The following is an 18026-nucleotide window of genomic DNA, read 5'->3' as shown; positions in this document are numbered from 1 at the left end:
GTGGCAGTGAGTTCCACAGTTCAGCTGTGAAATGAAGCACTTCCTTTTTTCTGTCCTGAATCTCCCACCTCTCACCTCACCTGACCACAGGGAGGGCCTTCTCTGTGGCAGCCCCTAAGCTGTGAAACTTCCCTCCCCACATGGTATTTTCGCAATACAGCTTTTAGAGAACGCTGAAGACACACCTGGCTTTTTATACTTTAAGTGTGCATTTTTAGGACCCATCTTATTTGTGTAATTTTAAGTTGTTTGGAAAAGTCTGTAATACTGTGTTTTAATTGTTCTAAGCCGCTGTGGGATCTTTGGCTGAAGTCCAGGTATAATAATAATAATAATAATAATAATAATAATAATAATAATAATAATAATAATATTGTCTATTTTTCTACTGTACAAAGTGGGTGCAACTCCTAAGATTGCTTATTCTCACTTTAAGTGGGGGTAAGAGTCAACCTATATATCTGCAATCTGATCTCTTGTGCCTGGTTAAATTTTATTTTAAATATTCAAAGCAGCCTCTGGGAGGGAAGCAATGAAGCTGAACCAGGGCTACATTCACACCATACATTTAAAGCATGATGATATGTCACTTTAAACAGCCATAGATCCCCCCCCCCCAAAAAAAGAATCCTGTGAGCTGTAGCTTCCTAAGGGTGCTGAGAATTGTTTGGAAGTGACCCCTCTTCCCCTCACAGGGCTACAGTTCCCAGCGTGGTTTTATCAGTCAATCCCTCTTCCTGTGCAACTCTGGGAACTGTAGCTGTGCGAGTGGAACAGAGGTCTCCTAACTGCTTTCAGCCACCCTCAACAAACTACCATTCCCAGAATGCTTTTGGTGTAAGCCATGGCTGTTTAATGTGAAACCATGTTGCTTTAAACATAGGGCATAAATGTGGCCAGGTCAGGGGCAAAGCTCAGGTCAGGGCGCAGCCTTCCTGGCCAAGTTGCCATCTCGCTTCATCCTATAACCACCTGTTATCTACAGAATCAAAGAACTGTAGAGTCCTACCCCCTGCAATGCAGAAATGTGTCCCCCCCATAGATCCCTGAAATTGTGATGGTTGGCAGCCTCTTTGGCTAGTTGTGGGGCACCCCCACAGGCTCAGCAGCTCCACAGCACACCTAAAATGCCAGCTACAGTCCCTGGACATACAGTGGTACCTTGGGTTAAGAACTTAATTCGTTCTGGAGGTCTGTTCTTAACCTGAAACTGTTCTTAACTTGAGGTACCACTTTAGCTAATGGGGCCTCCTGCTGCCGCCACGCGATTTCTGTTCTCATCCTGTAGCAAAGTTCTTAACCCGAGGTATTATTTCTGGGTTAGCGGTGTGTGTAACCTGAAGCGTCTGTAACCTGAAGCGTCTGTAACCCAAGATACCACTGCATTTAAAACCCACCAGGGCCTTTCCACAGCCGCTCGGTTTAATCGCATGTTCCCTTAGCCAAGCGTTTCTTGTCTGCTACCATCCATGACGCACCCACGGAGCAACGTACCGTGCAAAGCAGCGTAAGCTTTTTCCAGTGTGGAAATCCGTCTAGGCGCTAAGGAAAGAGAGAAGGGGGAGCGAGAATGAGCGGAGGTCAGTTTTCGCACGAGAACCGAGCCCAAAAGGCTGCGGCTGATCCACACACGAAGCTCGCCCCCATCTCCCGAAAGCTCTGTGCCAAAGTTAAGCTACACATCTGGAGGCAAGCTGCCTTGGGGGCATTGCACCAAAGGCATCATTGCTCATGCCAGTAGCGTTTATTCTACTGCTCCCCTGTGGTCAAGTGGTTTTCCCCAGGGACCAGGGACGAAGGCCGTAGCATATGAGTTGCACGCAGAAGATCCTGGGGTCAGTATCCAGTATCTCCAGCTAAGGCAGGGGAAGGCTCACCCCCCACCCAGCATCTCTTAGCAAGATGGGGGGGGGGGGAACCTCTCGCTTGAAACTCTGGAGTTGTGGTAGGCAATATTGACCAAAATGGCCCAGTGGTCTGAATTGGAATCAGGTAGCTTGCTTCCTCTGCTCCTTTTAATATGTTGGGTGGCACTGTGGTCTAAACCACTGAGCCTCTTGGGCTTGCTGATCGGAAGGTTGGTGGTTCGAATCCCCACAACGGAATGAGCTCCCGTTGCTCTGTCCCAGCTCCTGCCAACCTAGCAGTTCGAAAACACACCAGTGCAAGTAGATAAATAGGTACCGCTCCAGCGGGAAGGTAAACGGCATTTCCGTGTACTCTGGTTTCCGTCACAGTGTTCCGTTGTGCCAGAAGCAGTTTAGTCATGCTGGTCACATGACCCGGAAAGCTGTCTGTGGACAAACGCCGGTTCCCTCGGCCTGAGAGCGCAACCCCAGATTCGCCCTTGACTGGACTTCACCGTCCAGGGGTCCTTTACCTTCTACCTACTTAAAATACCGCTAATTCTATTGTGTGTGTGCATGCCCTTTAAGTTGCGCAATGTGTTTTATCTACCATATGTTCCGGCGTACAAGATGACTTTTAATCCCTGGAAAAATCACCCCAAAAGTCGGGGGTCGTCTTATATGCTGGGTATACGTGTTGGGAAGGAGGGGAGGGAGCCGGTGAGCAGAGGTGCCCCTTCTGCCATTGCTCCTCCTCCCTCCCCACAGAAGGGGACGCAGAAAGTCCTTCCGAGTGCGGCGCTCAGGCGCCCGTCCACCAAACGCCTTGCCTCGGGCGGCTGCTGCTGCTGTGATAGCAGAGGCAGCGGAGGGGTGCGCACTCTGCCCCTGGTGGCGCTCAAACTCTCTAAAATTGAACAGCAAAAGTTGGGGCTTGTCTTATACGCCCAGTCGCCTAATACACCAGAATCTACGGTATTAAATTTGAATACTGCCCTTCATCCAAAGATCACAGGGCAGTTCGTAACATAAAACAATGGCATGCGCTGCTTTGTTCTGGCCGTAGGAAAAGTTAGCCTTGTGGGGTGGCAGTAAGTGTGCCAGACTAGGACCAGGGATGCCTGATCTCAGGGTGCCAACTTGGAACAAAATATGGGGAGGGGACAGGTAAGCCCCTCTCACTCACAAGACGCGGCACACCTGCACCATTTGAATGGCAGTGCCCATCAACTTTGCGGGGCTTGGCCCCCTCAAATATTTTATTGGGGTTCGTGTGTGAAGGGACCTCAGCCCTTAGGAAAATGACTCCTATGCCCGGTCTCAAATCCCCACTCAGTGATGAGGCTCATTGGGTGTCCTTGGGCTACTCACTGCCTCTCAGCCTATGCCTACCCCACAGGGTTGTTGTGTGAGGATAAAACGGGGAGCGGAAGAACCTTGTACGCCATCGTGAGCTGCTTGGAAGGAAGGTGGATTAGAAATGTAATACATGAATAACAATAAATTGCAAAAGTAATATGGGATTTCAATGTATAATCAATCTCGCCTGCTTTCGAAAGCCCCATTTTCCCAAACACGTCGTTTTTCAGACCGAAAAATTTTGGGTTACACCATATCCTCTTCACCAAAAGTCATAGAGAGCTTTCCACCTTAATACAATTTCTGCTTCTGATGGACTGAGTTCTCAAAATGTGAGCTCTCCATCGGAAGAAGCAATGATCTGCCACCCCCAAGTCTCTTGTTCCCTCACTTGCAAAATGGACTTAACATTGAACTCAGAGGTTTCTGAAGTATGAGAGAAGAGGTTATAAAGCACATTCACCATTTAAAATGTTATGGAAGGCCTCTTATATACCACACTGTTGCTCCATCCAGCTTAGTTTTGTCTGGACCAGGGATAGGGAATTTGTGAACCTCCGGCAGTTGTTGGATGACAATTCCCACCACCTCTAACCATTAGTCATGCTGGCTAGGGCTGGTGCGAGTTGAAATCTAATAACATCTGGCAGACATGGAGTTAGGGAAGGGTAATTTACACTGACTAACTCTCCACACCTTTAGACGGTTGTCTGTCCTAGCTCCAGACAGAGATGCCACAGGTCGAACCTGAGATGGTCTGCATAAAAAGCACACACTTTTTGTGTCTTTGTGTGTGTTCAATTCATAAATGCTCAGCTGTTTATCAATGAGACGTTTTCTGTTGCTCAAGCTTCTGCTGCTTTGCTTGGTCTGTTTATGGGTCATGGCAGTGACTTCTATTGCAATGCAATGTTTCTCATTTTATGCAGTGCCTTTGGCTCTTAAGAGATCTTTTCGTAATAAGCCGCAAATGAAAGCCGCAAATGAACAAATTGGAAACTTAGCATCCAAAGAAGGCCAACTAGGCTGTTCGAAAACCAAGGTACGACTGCAGTTTATATTAGTTACACAGAACTAGCATTCTGTATAACTAATATGAACTACAGTCGTACCTTGGTTTTCGAACAGCCTAGTTCTCGAATGTTTTGGCTCCCGAATGCCGCAAAACCGGAAGTGATTGTTCATGTTTGCGAACGACCTTTGGAACCTGAACGTCAGACACAATTTCCGCATCTTCTGATTGGCTGTTGGAGCTTCCTGCAGCCAAGCAGACGCCGCGCTTTGGTTTCCAAATGCTTTGGAAGTCAAACGGACTTCCAGAACGGATTCTGTTTGACCTCCAAGGTACGACTGTATTATAAACAGACCAAATATAAAATGGCTGGGCTCCCATCAAACAAAATGAAATATGTCCAGACACATTTTGGCCCTGTGGTCATCCTCAGTTTGGAATGTATATATAGAATATGAATTTACAGGGTAACATACAATTTAAAACAAGCAATGGAATACACGGACACACACACGAGAGAGAGAGAGAGAGAGAGAGAGAGAGAGAGAGAGAGAGATGTGAAAAGCAACTACATCTGCAAAGACACACAGAGCTAATGCACATGCAGAATGGAGAATACCATGGAGCAAAAATTTAACAGACAACAGGCCGCCTCCCCCAAATGGACGGCCCCACAAAATTGTTAAAGTTATCTTGCTTTCCAGAATGGAAAGATATACTTAAGTCTTTGGTTACACTGGGCACTTACCAGGCTTGGGAATGAGTCCTTGGAAAGGCCTGGAAAACAAAATATGTATTAATAAATAAGTAAGCAATTATTACGATTATCATAACTGATTTAAGTATTTCCTTTCCTTAACTCCCTCCAGCCCCAGCCCCATTTCAGTCTTTGTTCTTTGTGGGTTATGGTGTGATTTATTTCTCCTGTTTATAATAAGCAATCCCACCCCAAACTTACTTTAATATTTAGTTATAGTGCCATGTACGTTTGGCAATAAAGAACTTTTTTTTATTTTTACAATAGGGGGGATAAGCATTTCCCACCATGTCTCATACCGTATTTACGCAAATCTAATGCGCGCCTAGTTTTCAAAACCTTGAGACCGAGAAAGTATTTGCTGGCGAATGCAAACGCGCCATCGAATCTAATGCGCACGCTAAATCGCGACGTTGTTTGGCCAAGAAAGGTGCGCATTACTTTCGAGCAGCAGGTGGGAGAACCTTTCTGCACCTTCTTCACCTGCTAGGCCAGATACCTTTGGAAGGGAAATGCACGGTAGTGGTGGGCAAGACCAACACATCCACATTCTCACACGCGTACAAACCCACAGGGATAGTATTGCCTGTAAGCCTAGGAAGAAACCCCGAGCGACTTGTTTTAGCAGAGAGTCATAAACGCAGGCCACAAGGCAGAAGGCCCACTCCCCACTCCAGCACAAACACACTTGTCCTCACAAAAGCACAACCTGGGAAGGATCCCTGAGGAGGGAAATACCTTGTTACCGTGAACTTGATCTTGTCTGCCACGGCTAATATCCTCTCCAGGTTCTGGGAGCCGAAGGTGCAGGGCTTCCGGAAGGGGATCCCCGGGGGCAGCCCGTCGATGATCACAGAGCCCGGGTTGCTCTTAATGCGCTTGTATGGAACCTGGACAGGGTACTTGATGCCCAACGCCTCACCTGAAAGGCAAGGCAGGAAGGTGACAGGTGGGCAGGATGGCGCAGTGGTTATAGAACTGGGGTTGGAGGCAGGCATGCCCAAGTTCTGCTCCGGCCTGGCCTTGATAAACGTGGAGTGGAAGTCCGGGTCGGCGATAACAGACAATGCTGTTGGGTCCATGCTGCCTTGCCAGGATCAGCCCCCATATGGAAATGTAAAAGGAAAGAAGGTACTTTCCATCATAACACTGGTCTTGAAAGACCTACATTGGCTCCCAGTACGTTTCCGAGCACAATTCAAAGTGTTGGTGCTGACCTTTAAAGCCCTAAATGGCCTCAGTCCAGTATATCTGAAGGAGTGTTTCCACCCCCATCGTTCTGCCCAGACACTGAGGTCCAGCGCCGAGGGCCTTCTGGTGGTTCTCTCATTGCGAGAAGCCAAGTTACAGGGAACCAGGCAGAGGGCCTTCTCAGTAGTGGCGCCCTCCCTGTGGAACGCCCTCCCACCAGATGTCAAAGAGAACAACAACCAGACTTTTAGAAGACATCTGAAGGCAGCCCTGTTTAGGGAAGCTTTTAATGTTTGATGTATTACAGTATTTTAATATTTTTTTTGGAAGCCACCCAGAGTGGCTGGGGAAGCCCAGCCAGATGGGCGGGGTATAAATAATAAATAAATTATTATTATTATTATTATTATTAGTGGTGGGCATGTGGGATGGTAAAAGCTTTCTGGGAAATGATATATAATGAGTTTAAGATAACCTTTGTTAAAAAAAACAGAGGCCTTTTTGTTAGGTGTTATAGGCGAGGAAATACCAAAAGAAAAGACTATGTATGCAACGACAGCGGCAACAAGAATGCTTCTTGCCCAGAGATGGAAAGAAGGAGAAGTACCGACGAGAGAAGACTAGCAGACTAAGCTGATGGAATATGGCGAGACTGACGAGAAAGATCAGAAACCAGGAAGACCAAGTCCTTTTAAAAGACTGGAATAACTTTTTAACGTATCTGAAAGACCACTGCAGACAGCTGAAATCATTGGCAGGAATACAATGACACTTGTAAAGTAAAACGAACTTTGGTTATTATGATTACATAATAGATGGATTACGGTAAAGGAGGCAGAAAATAGAAAAAAAAAGTTAGAAATGGAACTCATGGAGGGAGTGAAGGAGGTCCGAAGGTTTGAAAGAACCTCTGTTTATTTTACTTTTTTGGAACAGTTATGTATAACTTTACGTAAAACTAATAAAAAATTATTATCAGCCCCCATATGATCAGGAGACAGATCAGAGAACATCACAGAGGGGGAAGACTGGGGACAGGAATCACCATGCCCTGAAACAAACCTCAGAAGACACCACTGGACCAGTGACTTCTGCTGGAGGAGACCGCCAGGACCTAGAACTGTCTCTGCCACTACAGTCTTTGGAGGCCCACCTACAAACATTGCAGCTCTCCCCGGGAACTCTTGCTTTGAGCAAGATAGAATGTTTAGGGTCTGATGAGCTGCACTCAAGGGTGCTAAAGGAGCTTGCAATTTCAGAGCCTCTGTCTATAACCCTAGACAATTCTTGGAGAATAGGTGAGGTTCCTGCAGACTGGAGGTGGGCAAACGTTGTCCCCACCTTCAAAAAACTGTAGGGAAAAGATCCAGGTAACTATCTACCTACCCCAGGGCCCCTTCCAACTCTACAATTCTATGATTCTATGAACCCCAAGTGTCAAGATTAGCATCCAGCCAGATTACTCACCATACTTCTTATTGAACAGATCTTGAACCTGTTCCCTTAGCGTGTTTGCAATATCTATCCTCGAAAGCCGAGTGTCGTAATTTTCTGTAAGAGAGAGAGAGAGAGAGAGAGAGAGAGAGAGAGAGGAAACTATCATAGAATTCTGCCCATTGAGGGGTTTTTTTTGGGGGGGGGTACACACAAAACGCAACAATGCTTAACTATAGTACACTTTTACAACAGGGAAAACCTTGAGATAGGCTCAGCTCTGAAATAGCCGGTCCATTTTTTTATAAAACCAAAAAGGAAAGGCGCGGGGGAGCATCCTAGAACAATGTCAAATGCCTGCTCCTTTTTCATACAATTCTGTTTTCATTATTAGGGGGAAAGCTACCAACAAGGGCCATTTCAGCTGCAATCTCAATCATACTAATGTGAAGTAATGTGCCACTCAAATCAGTGGGGCTTACTTCTGAGTAGACAGTAGAAGGATAGGGACGTCAATAAACACTGGGATGTCAACAGTAAAATAAATTAACACCACATAATTTGGGAAATCAGATGGATTGTGGTCGTGGTAGCAGTGGCAGATCTCCATTTCTCACCTTGAAATCCTGGCCTTTTCACCGGTTCTTCTACAAGACGTTCACTAGAGTCTCTCTCACTGGCTGCCAACAGAAGAGGCACCAAGGTTCTTATTTATTTGTCTTAATTTCAACGTCTTCTCTGAGGACTGTCCGCATGACACATCCTCTTCCACATTTAAAGCAGCATCTAGTTATTCCCCTCTTCAGCATCCAACCCCACGACGCCCCACAGAGTGGGCTGTTTCTGACCCAATTCTACCCATTGAAATCAATTGGACTTAGGTTGGGCCACACCCTACATTTAGCGCGGTGTCATACCGCTTTAAACAGTCATGGCTTCTCTCAAAGGATTCTGGGAAGTTTAGCTTGCCAAGGGTGCTGGGAGTTGTTAGGGAGCCCGTCAAGAGAGTTATGATTCCCAGAATTCCCTGTGAAGGGAGATTGGCTATTAAAGCACTCCACAAACTGTAGCTCTGTAAGGGCCTCACCCTTAACAAACCTCAGCTTCCAGGATACTTTGGGCGGAAGCCACGACTGTTTGAAGTGGCATCATAGTGCTTTAAATGTTTAGCTGGGGCCTTATCATGTCCATTCGTTGCAGAGGTTCCACAACTAACACTGGATTCGACCCCACGGGTTCTATTTTGAGCTCTTAGGGCTAACAGTATGTCCCAAGCTAAACAGGCCTGTTCCAAAAATGGATTACCTCTTTCGTTAGGTGATCCTAAGGCTCAGGACTGTAACACTGCTTATTCACACAAGCATGCAAGAGCTTCCTTGCCCCTCAAAAGCTTACAGTCTAAATGTAAATAAGGAGAGACAATGCCAGAGAGCAGACCCTCCACGTGTCCCTATTTTCCAGGGACTGTCCTGGATTTACAGAAGCTGTCCTGGGTTTTGATCCCAGAATGTCCTGCTTTTCCTTAGGACGTCCCTATTTTCATCAGAGAAGTGTTAGAGAGTATAGAGTTATGCGAACCCCGGGCCAAGGAGATAAGTAACTTTAGAAGACATCTGAAGGCAGCCCTGTACAGGGACATTTTAAAAAAATGTTTAGTGTTTAATTATGTTTGTATATATGTTGGAAGCCGCCCAGAGTAGCTGAGGCAACTCAGTAAGATGTGTGGGGCATAAATATTATTATTATTATTATTGAATAGGCACAGACTGCCTGAAGGAATCTCATAGACCACTGATGGTCCACATGACGCAGTTTGGGAATCCCTGGGTTCATTAATCAAAACACTGGAAATAAATGTGTTTTACCTATTGTTCCTGGGCTATCAGAAACTGTCTCCTTCACTGCTTCGGTAAGAAGTTCTGGCCTGAAAGAGAAAATTGCAATAATAATAATAATAACAATAATAATGAGGAAACACAGAAAGCTGCCTTCTCTTGGTGGCACATGGTTGGGCCGAAGCGAGAGGAAGGCTTTGAACTTACTTCTTGATAACAAACCGGATACTGCTGCTTGCCTGGAGGATCTTTTTCAGTTTCGCAATCCCGAAGCAGTTTGGTCGCCTGAGCAAGATCCCGTCTGGCAAGCCCACGACAAAGAGATCTTCCGGGTACATCAGGAACTTGGAATACGGGACTTTGACAGGCTCGGAAATTCCTATGGCTTTAGCTGCAAGCGCAAGAAACACAACTTTCAGAAAGGATCTTTGGCCTGAGCCCCTGTAGCTTAAAGGTCGTCGTCAAGATATCGAAACACCGCTGAGCATGTAAAAATGCTTGCTGCTGCCAACATGGTATTACCTCAAAAAGGATATCACTGAATAGGAAATGGTTTAGAAAAAGGTTGCCTCTCTCCATAAAAAACGACCAGGACACTGTGTTAATCCTCTGAGGCCCTTTGTGGGACTCTTCCATGAGCTCTGGAGGGTGGCAACACAAGAAAGGGCCTTTTTTGCAGTGGCCCCACGTTTGTGGAATGCTCTCCCCAGGGAGATTCGCCTGGTGTCTTCATTATACAGTGGTGCCCCGCAAGACGAATGCCTCGCAAGATGAAAAACTCGCTAGACGAAAGAGTTTTCCGTTTTTTGAGTCGTTCCACAAGACGAATTTCCCTATGGGCTTGCTTCGCAAGACGAAACGTCTTGCGAGTTTGTTTCCTTTTTCTTAAAGCCGCTAAGCCGTTAATAGCCGCTAAGCCGCTAATAGCTGCGCTTCGCAAGATGAAAAAACCGCAAGACGAAGAGACTCGCAGAACGGATTAATTTCGTCTTGCGAGGCACCACTGTACATCTTGAGGCGCCAGGTGAAAACACTCCTCTTCAACCAGGCCTCTGGCGGATTAATATTCTACAGCCTTTTAAATGTGTTTGTGTTATTCTTTTGTTTTAACTATCTAATATATGCTTTTATGTGGAGACTATTTTTTATCTTGTGATCTTCGCATGAAGGGGAGGAAAAAATAGCTGTCCTGCCTAGGAAGTTCTAGAGGTGTGAGGAACCCAGAGCCCTCCAGATGTGCGAAGGTTAATGGCAGATCCAGGTTCCGAAAAGCACACTTAAAAGAAAGAAGCCAAGTATCTCACCGTATCTAGCGTTGAACAAAATTTCTACTTGTTTCCTCAAGTGACTTAAAACGTCACCGACGCCATCTGGAAAAAAAAAAAGCAGCAAACTCAGGGATTAATGGCAGTAAGACTCACATGAGGGGTGTGTGTGTGTGTTATCTTGGCATCCTCAAAGAAAAAATTCCAGGCCAGCTCATAAACAAAGGACTAAAATGCAGAACAAAGCAAGGAATAAAGCAACAGCAAAAATCACAAGCAAGCAGAGGAAAGTACTGTCAACAGCACTGATAAAATTGAGATGGCTGACAACGTCTGGGAAAATGCGAAAGAATAATGCTAGAGGCCACAAGCAGGAGAGGGAGAGGAGTCGTACAGATGCACCAACCTGCCCATCCCTCATTAAAAGATCTTCCCTATTAGACTCCAGGTCTGGAGAGACTATTCCTCTAGTGAGGAAACAACACCACAAAGGGCCTCCACACCTACCATCCGCCTCATCTGAGATGGTGGGGGTGGGGTATGGTGAAGGGCCTATGAAGGCCATCTTCAGGTACCTGCAGGCCTGCACTGGAGGAGGTGATCCATCAGGTATCCAGGCAATGGGCCAAACTCACCTTTGCCCTCCATCTGCTTCTCATTATGTTGTAAATCATTGCTGGGCCCTTTATCTGAAACCAGAGAGGAGACGGGCATTTAGCAGGAAACTAAACATCCTAGCTGAGGACTGTAACCTGAAAAAAATGCATTATATTAAGGGAAATTGCCGGCAAAAAAGAAGGGTAGATTAGTCCAGCCTTCACGCAAATACGTTTATTAAGAGAAATTTGCACCAAAACGCGGGCGAATCTTCACGAGGCTTTAAAAAAAAATACATTCTTGCAAACTGCTGAAGTGTGGAGAATTGAATTTAAGATGGCGAAAATGAGAAACCGAGAGAAGTGAAGAAGGCAGATCCTTCCATCCTGAGACATTTCCTGCCAACCGCTCCTCTCTGCCACTGGCCCCCACTTGCCTCACCCTCAGTCCGTCGTTTTGGTGATGCCAATGACATGGCAGAGCCACCCTTGCCTCAATCCCTGACCTGACCCCCTCTCAACTCTCCCCACATTCACACCATATATTTGAAGCGCTATGACAACACTAAAAACCGTCATGGTTTCCCTCAGAGAATTCTGGGAGCTGCCGTTTGTTGAGGGTGCTGTTAGGTGACCCTTTTGTTCCCCTCACAAAGCTACAATTCCCTTCGGGGTGGTTTAACAACCAATCCCTTTTTCCAAGGGAACTCCCTGCTCTGTGAAGGCAACAGGGGCCTCCTAAACAATTCTCAGCCACCCTCAATTCTTTGAGCCTACAGCTCCCAGAATTCTCTGGGCCGTAACCCAGCGGGCTGAAAACTGTTCCCAAATTGACACTGCTCATCTAGAAATAATCTTAATCCTGCCGGCATTGTGGAGAGCTTTTATCTAGTCTACCTGGAACGGTGATTTGAATGATGTCCACTTCGTCCGGTTCTATCTTGATGCGTTTTATGCCTCCCAGTTCTCCCGAAGTACCTGTCAAGGAAGATGGGAGACAGGAATGAAAAGCAGAGGGGCGACGACAAATCAGCACTGACTGGTAGAAGTTATCCAGGGTTCGAGGCTGGAGTCTTTTCTGGCATGGTCCTGGAAATGCCCCTGGGGACTGAACCTGGGACCTTCTACACTCAAAGCAGCTGCTCTCCCGCTGAGGGACAGATTTCTTTATGTTAACTTAGGTTATTGGTCCCTCTACCTCAGCATCGTCTACATTAGCTGCCAGTCAGAACAGGAAGCACTGGGTTAGATGGACAATGGCCTGGCACTAATTCATTAGATAAAATATCCTTTATTAGGCATAGCAAACCACACATTATCAAACAGACACCGTATACAAATTGTGCAAAATACGAGCTCAACATAACAAGGTTTGTCCCAGTCGGATCTTTAACTCCAGAGAGAATCAGTTTGCATAAATAATACAATACAACACTACCACATCACCGATCAATTAAGAACCACTAAATCTCTTTATAATGGCCCAGTCTTTCTACATGGACAGCACTCAAAAATTCAGCCACTATTAAAGTAATTTGATTATTCCTGTCTGAGAGCAGGTCCTGAACCATTGGTAGCATAGAATTGAGCCTATTGAGTTGTAAGGCCTCTAATAATTGTCTTCTGGCAAAAATGCCAAAATCACAAGAAAAGAAAATATGCTCCAAAGTATCAGGTTCCTGTTTACTGCATTTGCAGAGACGCTCTGATTCTGGGAGAGCTAAATATCTGGAAGTACACCTATCATGTGCAAGAGTTCTGGATTCAGGGTTGCTAATTGTCATGATCCCAGAATCCAGCAGTGGCCAAAATAGGGCACTCGTGCGAATTAGACTCTACACTTCATTTAATGCAGAAGCAGAGAGCCTGACATAGCTGTACTGAAATTCTTTTCATCCCTAACCACTGAGCATGCTGACTGGGGCAGTGGGCAGTTGGAGTCCAACAACATTCCTGTGTTGCAGGGGGTTGGACTAGATGACCCCCAGGGTCCCTTCCAATTCTACAACAACCAAAGAGCTGGAGGTTCTGCCCTCCCCCACATGCCCCCAAATCTACATAGAATCGTAGAGTTGGAAAGGACAACGAGGGTCCTCTAGTCCAACCCTCTGCAATGAAGGAATCTTTTCCCCCAACGTGGGGCTCAAACCTATGACCCTGAAATTCAGAGTCTTACGCTTTTACAGACTGAGCTGCTGCTTGACTACTTCAAGCAGTGTGTTGAAAGGACACAATGTGGTAGTTCTGGGGTCCTAAGCCAGGGCTTAGGAATCTCCGGCCCATGGGGCTAATAAGGCCTGTTCATGCTCTGCGTTTGGTCCGTGAGGCCATTTCAGCCAAGCTGCACCCACTTGATTTGCAGCTACACTCAAAAGGGGGGTTTGCAGGCATTGCCCCAGCAGCTGAGCAGAGCATTGTGTACAGGGCTTTTGCAAGACGACAGTCCTCCTGCTTTCACATGGCTTCGCAAGACCTAAGAATCATGCACCCTTTCCCTGTTTCTAATTAAGAGAGCAGTAGCTGTTTGCAGCTTACCTGGTTCACATTCTCCGGAAATGGGGCACTTTTCAGATCTGGCAAAGGAAAGCAATCATGGTTAAATTTCATTTATATCAAGTGCCTAATTTGGGGGGGGGGGGATACAATGTGCTGTACAACCAAACAGGTATGAAGAGCCCACAAAGAAAGAGGCAATTTCATAGATTCATTATTATTTTTTAAATGTACAATGTTTGACCTTGTTTCGCCCTTAGGAGCAAACACGGCATCATTCTGCATAATGGAGGGTCTGGATTACAGTTGCTATAGTTCAAAAAGTGGAAAGTTTTTTGTGGTTTTTTGGCCAAAGTTGTTACAAAATCTATTTTTTAAAAAAGGAAATTTGCCAGAATCTAGACTTCTGAAATGGGATGCCATATGTCCGGATTTTGCTGGACATTTCAGCGATTTCCACCCGGACACTGCTTCTGAATGCTGTATTCTGGCTATGTACGAAAATTCCGGACATATGGCATAGTCTGTATGGAAGCAGGTGGTCTTTCAGTTATTTGGGAATGTAGTTTTTATCTTGCATTTTAATACTCTGAACCAGTCCTGAGATCTACAGATGAAGGGCGATATACAAATTTAATAACTAACTAAAGTGAAATAAATAGTCAATTAGGGCTTTAAATTTCAGGGCGAGACCTAAAATTAAGCAAACTGGCAGTCAGATATTGTTGTTGTTTTCAATTAAATTTATATACTGCCCTATACCTGCATGCGGTTCACAAGAAACATTCTCAATACAAAAACACAAAATACATAATCAAAATATAAACAGAAACAGGCGAATACCCCCCCAAAAAATTAAAACAATTTTTAAAAATTTAAAAACACAGTTAAAAAGCAGTTGGAAAGAATGTTAACAGTAGTCTCTGCTTGGCAGCTGCAGTGCTTTTGTAGTCTGTCAGGCCCCACCCTAGACCTGGTGGAGAGAGGCAGGAGCACGACCCTCAGACTCTCAGCAGATTCTCCTTTCTTGCTGGGCTGTTGAATTCAACTCACAGGCTGTGATCATATGCCCTTACACGGAGGAAAGCCCCAGTGTTTGGATTGGATTTGATATCCCGCCTTTCACTGCCCTTCAGGAGTCTCAAAGCGGCTAACATTCTCCAGTGTGGGGTAGTGGTTGAGAGCGGTAGTCTTGTAATCTGGGGAACCGGGTTCTCGTCTCCGCTCCTCCACATGCAGCTGCTGGTTGACCTTGGGCCAGTCACACTTCTTTGAAGTCTCTCAGCCCCACTCACCTCACAGAGTGTTTGTTGTGGGGGAGGAAGGGAAAGGAGAATGTTAGCCGCTTTGAGACTCCTTAAAGGGAGTGAAAGGTGGGATATCAAATCCAAACTCTTCTTCTTCTTCTTCTTCTTCTTTCCCTTCCTCCCCACAACAAACACCCTGTGAGGTGAGTGGGGCTGAGAGACTTCAAAGAAGTGTGACTGGCCCAAGGTCACCCAGCAGCTGCATGTGGAGGAGCAGCGAATCGAACCCAGTTCACCAGATTACGAGACTAGCGCTCTTAACCAGTGTGCTTGATGTTACTCACTGCTGAGCAGACATGCATAGGACTGCTCTGTTACCACTGCTCATTTCACCTTCATAATTCGCCAAAAGTCTACCATCATAGACAAATCAGATTACATTCTTAAATGGCACCTGGTGTTGCTCATGGTTGGACCGAGTCCCAACCCATCAGATTCCAGCGCTCCATTGATTCATAAGCTTATTATCTGTTTTGCTGCCTTCCCTCTGGTATGCGTTGTTGATTTAATCACACTTGCTGCATCCCAGATCCTTAAGAACCAGTCTGAGCGGCAGAAAGTAAGAACGGCACAGAGGGAACAGGCCAAAGGCTTATCTAGTCCAGCAACCTGTTCTTACAGTGGCCAGACAGAGGCCACAATGCGAAGCCTAAAAGCAGGACATGAGCACAACAGCTCATGGTTCCCAGCAACATAAGGCATAATGTTTCCGATTGTGGAGGAAGAAAACAGCCCTTCTGGCTAGTAGCCACAGACAGCCTCATCCTCCGTGAATTTGTCAAATCCTCTTTTAAAGCCACCCAGACTGGTGGCCATCCCAGCCTCCTGTGGCAGGGAGTTCCATAGTTTAAACAGCGTGAAGAAATAATTTCTATCGTCTGTCCTGAATCTCCCACCATACAGCTTCATTGGATGCCCCCAAGTTCTAGGCAGGGAGAAAAACCATCGAAAAATCTCCTCTAAACGTGGAGCAGGTAAAGACATGGTGGTCTCTCAGGAATCAATTTGGGGACCTCCAAATAGGTTTTGGGGTGGTGATGGGGAAGGACACTCTTATCACGGCAGAAGCTTCCTTTCTTTTCTCTGTTTTATTTTTTAGAAAATGGTTTCAAAGTCACTGACTCTGGAGGCGGCCATGTTTTCTGTTAAGTTGTGGGTGAACATATCAGATGACACAGCGATTCTTCAAACAGCTCTGGTTTATTCACAGGCCAGAACAGAACAGAACTGAAGGGTTCAGCCAGCCTGCTTATATAGAGTTCCACTACAACGCAACAGTAATCACTTTCTGTAACTATCCAATCACTGAACGTCACTTTCAATCCCTTATTTGCATAGGTGGACCTGAGTGAAAACTATCTACAGTATCCCCCTGCTGGCCCAGGGTGAGAACTTCAGTACATAACATTTTCCTCCCCTCTACTGGCATTCCAGGGAGAAAACATGCTGGCCGGAGCAAATTAGAGACACTAAGACACCAGGCTTCCCCAACCTAGCACCTTCTAGATGTTGCAAGACTACAATTCCCATCATCCCTGACCACTGATTATGCTGGCTGGGGCTGATGGGAGTTGCAATTCAACAACTTCTGGAGGGTGCAAGGTTGGTTATGACTATAATATAGCAGCTGGGCCAGGAACTGGGAACCTTGGGTTTTTGAGGAAGGGCTTTGAATTCCTGCCATCAAGGAGGGGGTTTAACTAGAGGACCTTGCAGGACCCTCCAACTCTATGATTTGATATGGGGTAATACAGGCTTACCTATGACTGGACTGTGAAGTTCCTGCTAGATCAAGAAACGCCATTCTGTGCGGGTCAGGAGAGATTTCCCCAGAAGGGCTGGATGGCTCTATCTTGGTTGAATCTTTGGTAAATTTACTTCCTGGTTGTAAGGAAGGAAGAACAAACAGATATTTTCCAGGCGCAGAGTTTTGAACCAATAATTACCCATGGCCAGGCACAACCTCTCCCTATCTCTACCCAGTAAGTCTGCCATTCATACAGATTAGTTTAACAGCTATGGGGGAGGGATATTTCGAATTGCTATGACTTTATTGGATTGTATTAATCACTTTGGTGAACCTGTTGTTGTTTACTTTATTTATACATTATTGTGAGTGATAGCACAGTGATTATAATGTTTTTGTTTTTTTTGAAGCTTTTTGTGATCATTGTGAGCCGCCCTGAGTTCAGCATTTGTTGTTGGAAAAGCAAAATAGAAATATCAAATCAAAAATCAAAAGCTATGTGGGAAAGAGATTTGGGCATCAAATGCCCCAATATGGAGGGAAAGGTCCAAATTCTTCCCAGCGGATTTGGGAAGGTAAACTGCACAAATGCTGAGCATATTCTGGTCACCTCCCAAAATTACTGGAAGCTGGTACAGTGGTGCCCCGCAAGACGAATGCCTCGCAAGACGAAAAACTCGCTAGACGAAAGAGTTTTCTGTTTTGGAGGTGCTTCGCAAAACAAATTTCCTATGGGCTTGCTTCGCAAGACGACAATGTCTTGCGAGTTCCTGCTGGTTTTTCCCCCTCCCCCCCCTTTTCTAAGCCGCTAAGCCGCTTATCAGCTGATCTGATCAGCAGATAAGCCGCTAAAAGCCGCTAATAGCACTAATAGCGCTAATCCGCTAATCCATCAATGGGCTTGCTTCGCAAGAGGAAAAAACTGCTAGACGAAGAGAATCACAGAACGGATTCTTTTTGTCTTGCGAGGCACCACTGTACTTGGCTTGGAAATGGGACATTGTGAGAATGCAGTTAGTAAGCTTAAAGCAGGTTTGGGAAAAGAATGGCCCTCCAGGTGTTGCTGAGATACAATTTCCATCAGCCCCAGAAAGCATGGCCAATGGCCAGGGATGATGGCAGTCATAGTTCAGAAACAACTGGAGGGCCACTGTCCCCAGTCAGCAAGGCCAATAGTTATGGA

At 45.9% G+C, this 18026-nt stretch overlaps 1 protein-coding gene across 7 annotated transcripts in view; it reads right to left on the bottom strand.

The window, feature by feature from the left end:
- GTF2IRD1 (GTF2I repeat domain containing 1) overlaps positions 1-18026 on the bottom strand; it is a 1520245-nt gene that overhangs the window by 1421420 nt on the left and 80799 nt on the right. For 4 of the 7 annotated variants that reach the window (XM_083479617.1, XM_083479618.1, XM_083479616.1 and 1 more), the window contains 12 exons: positions 16857-16977; positions 13832-13869; positions 12194-12274; positions 11336-11389; positions 10740-10805; positions 9643-9826; positions 9466-9524; positions 8218-8280; positions 7634-7717; positions 5714-5897; positions 4967-4995; positions 1495-1542 (listed from right to left, as the gene is read on the bottom strand). In XM_083479617.1, coding sequence (XP_083335743.1) covers positions 1495-1542; positions 4967-4995; positions 5714-5897; positions 7634-7717; positions 8218-8280; positions 9466-9524; positions 9643-9826; positions 10740-10805; positions 11336-11389; positions 12194-12274; positions 13832-13869; positions 16857-16977 — 1011 coding nt within the window. The remainder of the gene's footprint in view (positions 1-1494; positions 1543-4966; positions 4996-5713; positions 5898-7633; positions 7718-8217; positions 8281-9465; positions 9525-9642; positions 9827-10739; positions 10806-11335; positions 11390-12193; positions 12275-13831; positions 13870-16856; positions 16978-18026) is intronic. The other 3 variants (XR_014520034.1, XM_083479619.1, XM_083479620.1) reach the window with 1 other exon arrangement.

Source organism: Podarcis liolepis, assembly GCF_965112155.1.
Source record: "Podarcis liolepis genome assembly, chromosome: 16".
NCBI classification, from domain to species: Eukaryota; Metazoa; Chordata; class Lepidosauria; order Squamata; family Lacertidae; genus Podarcis; species Podarcis liolepis.
The sequence above is the reverse complement of the archived record's forward strand: the minus strand, read 5'-3'. Positions and strand labels throughout refer to the sequence as shown.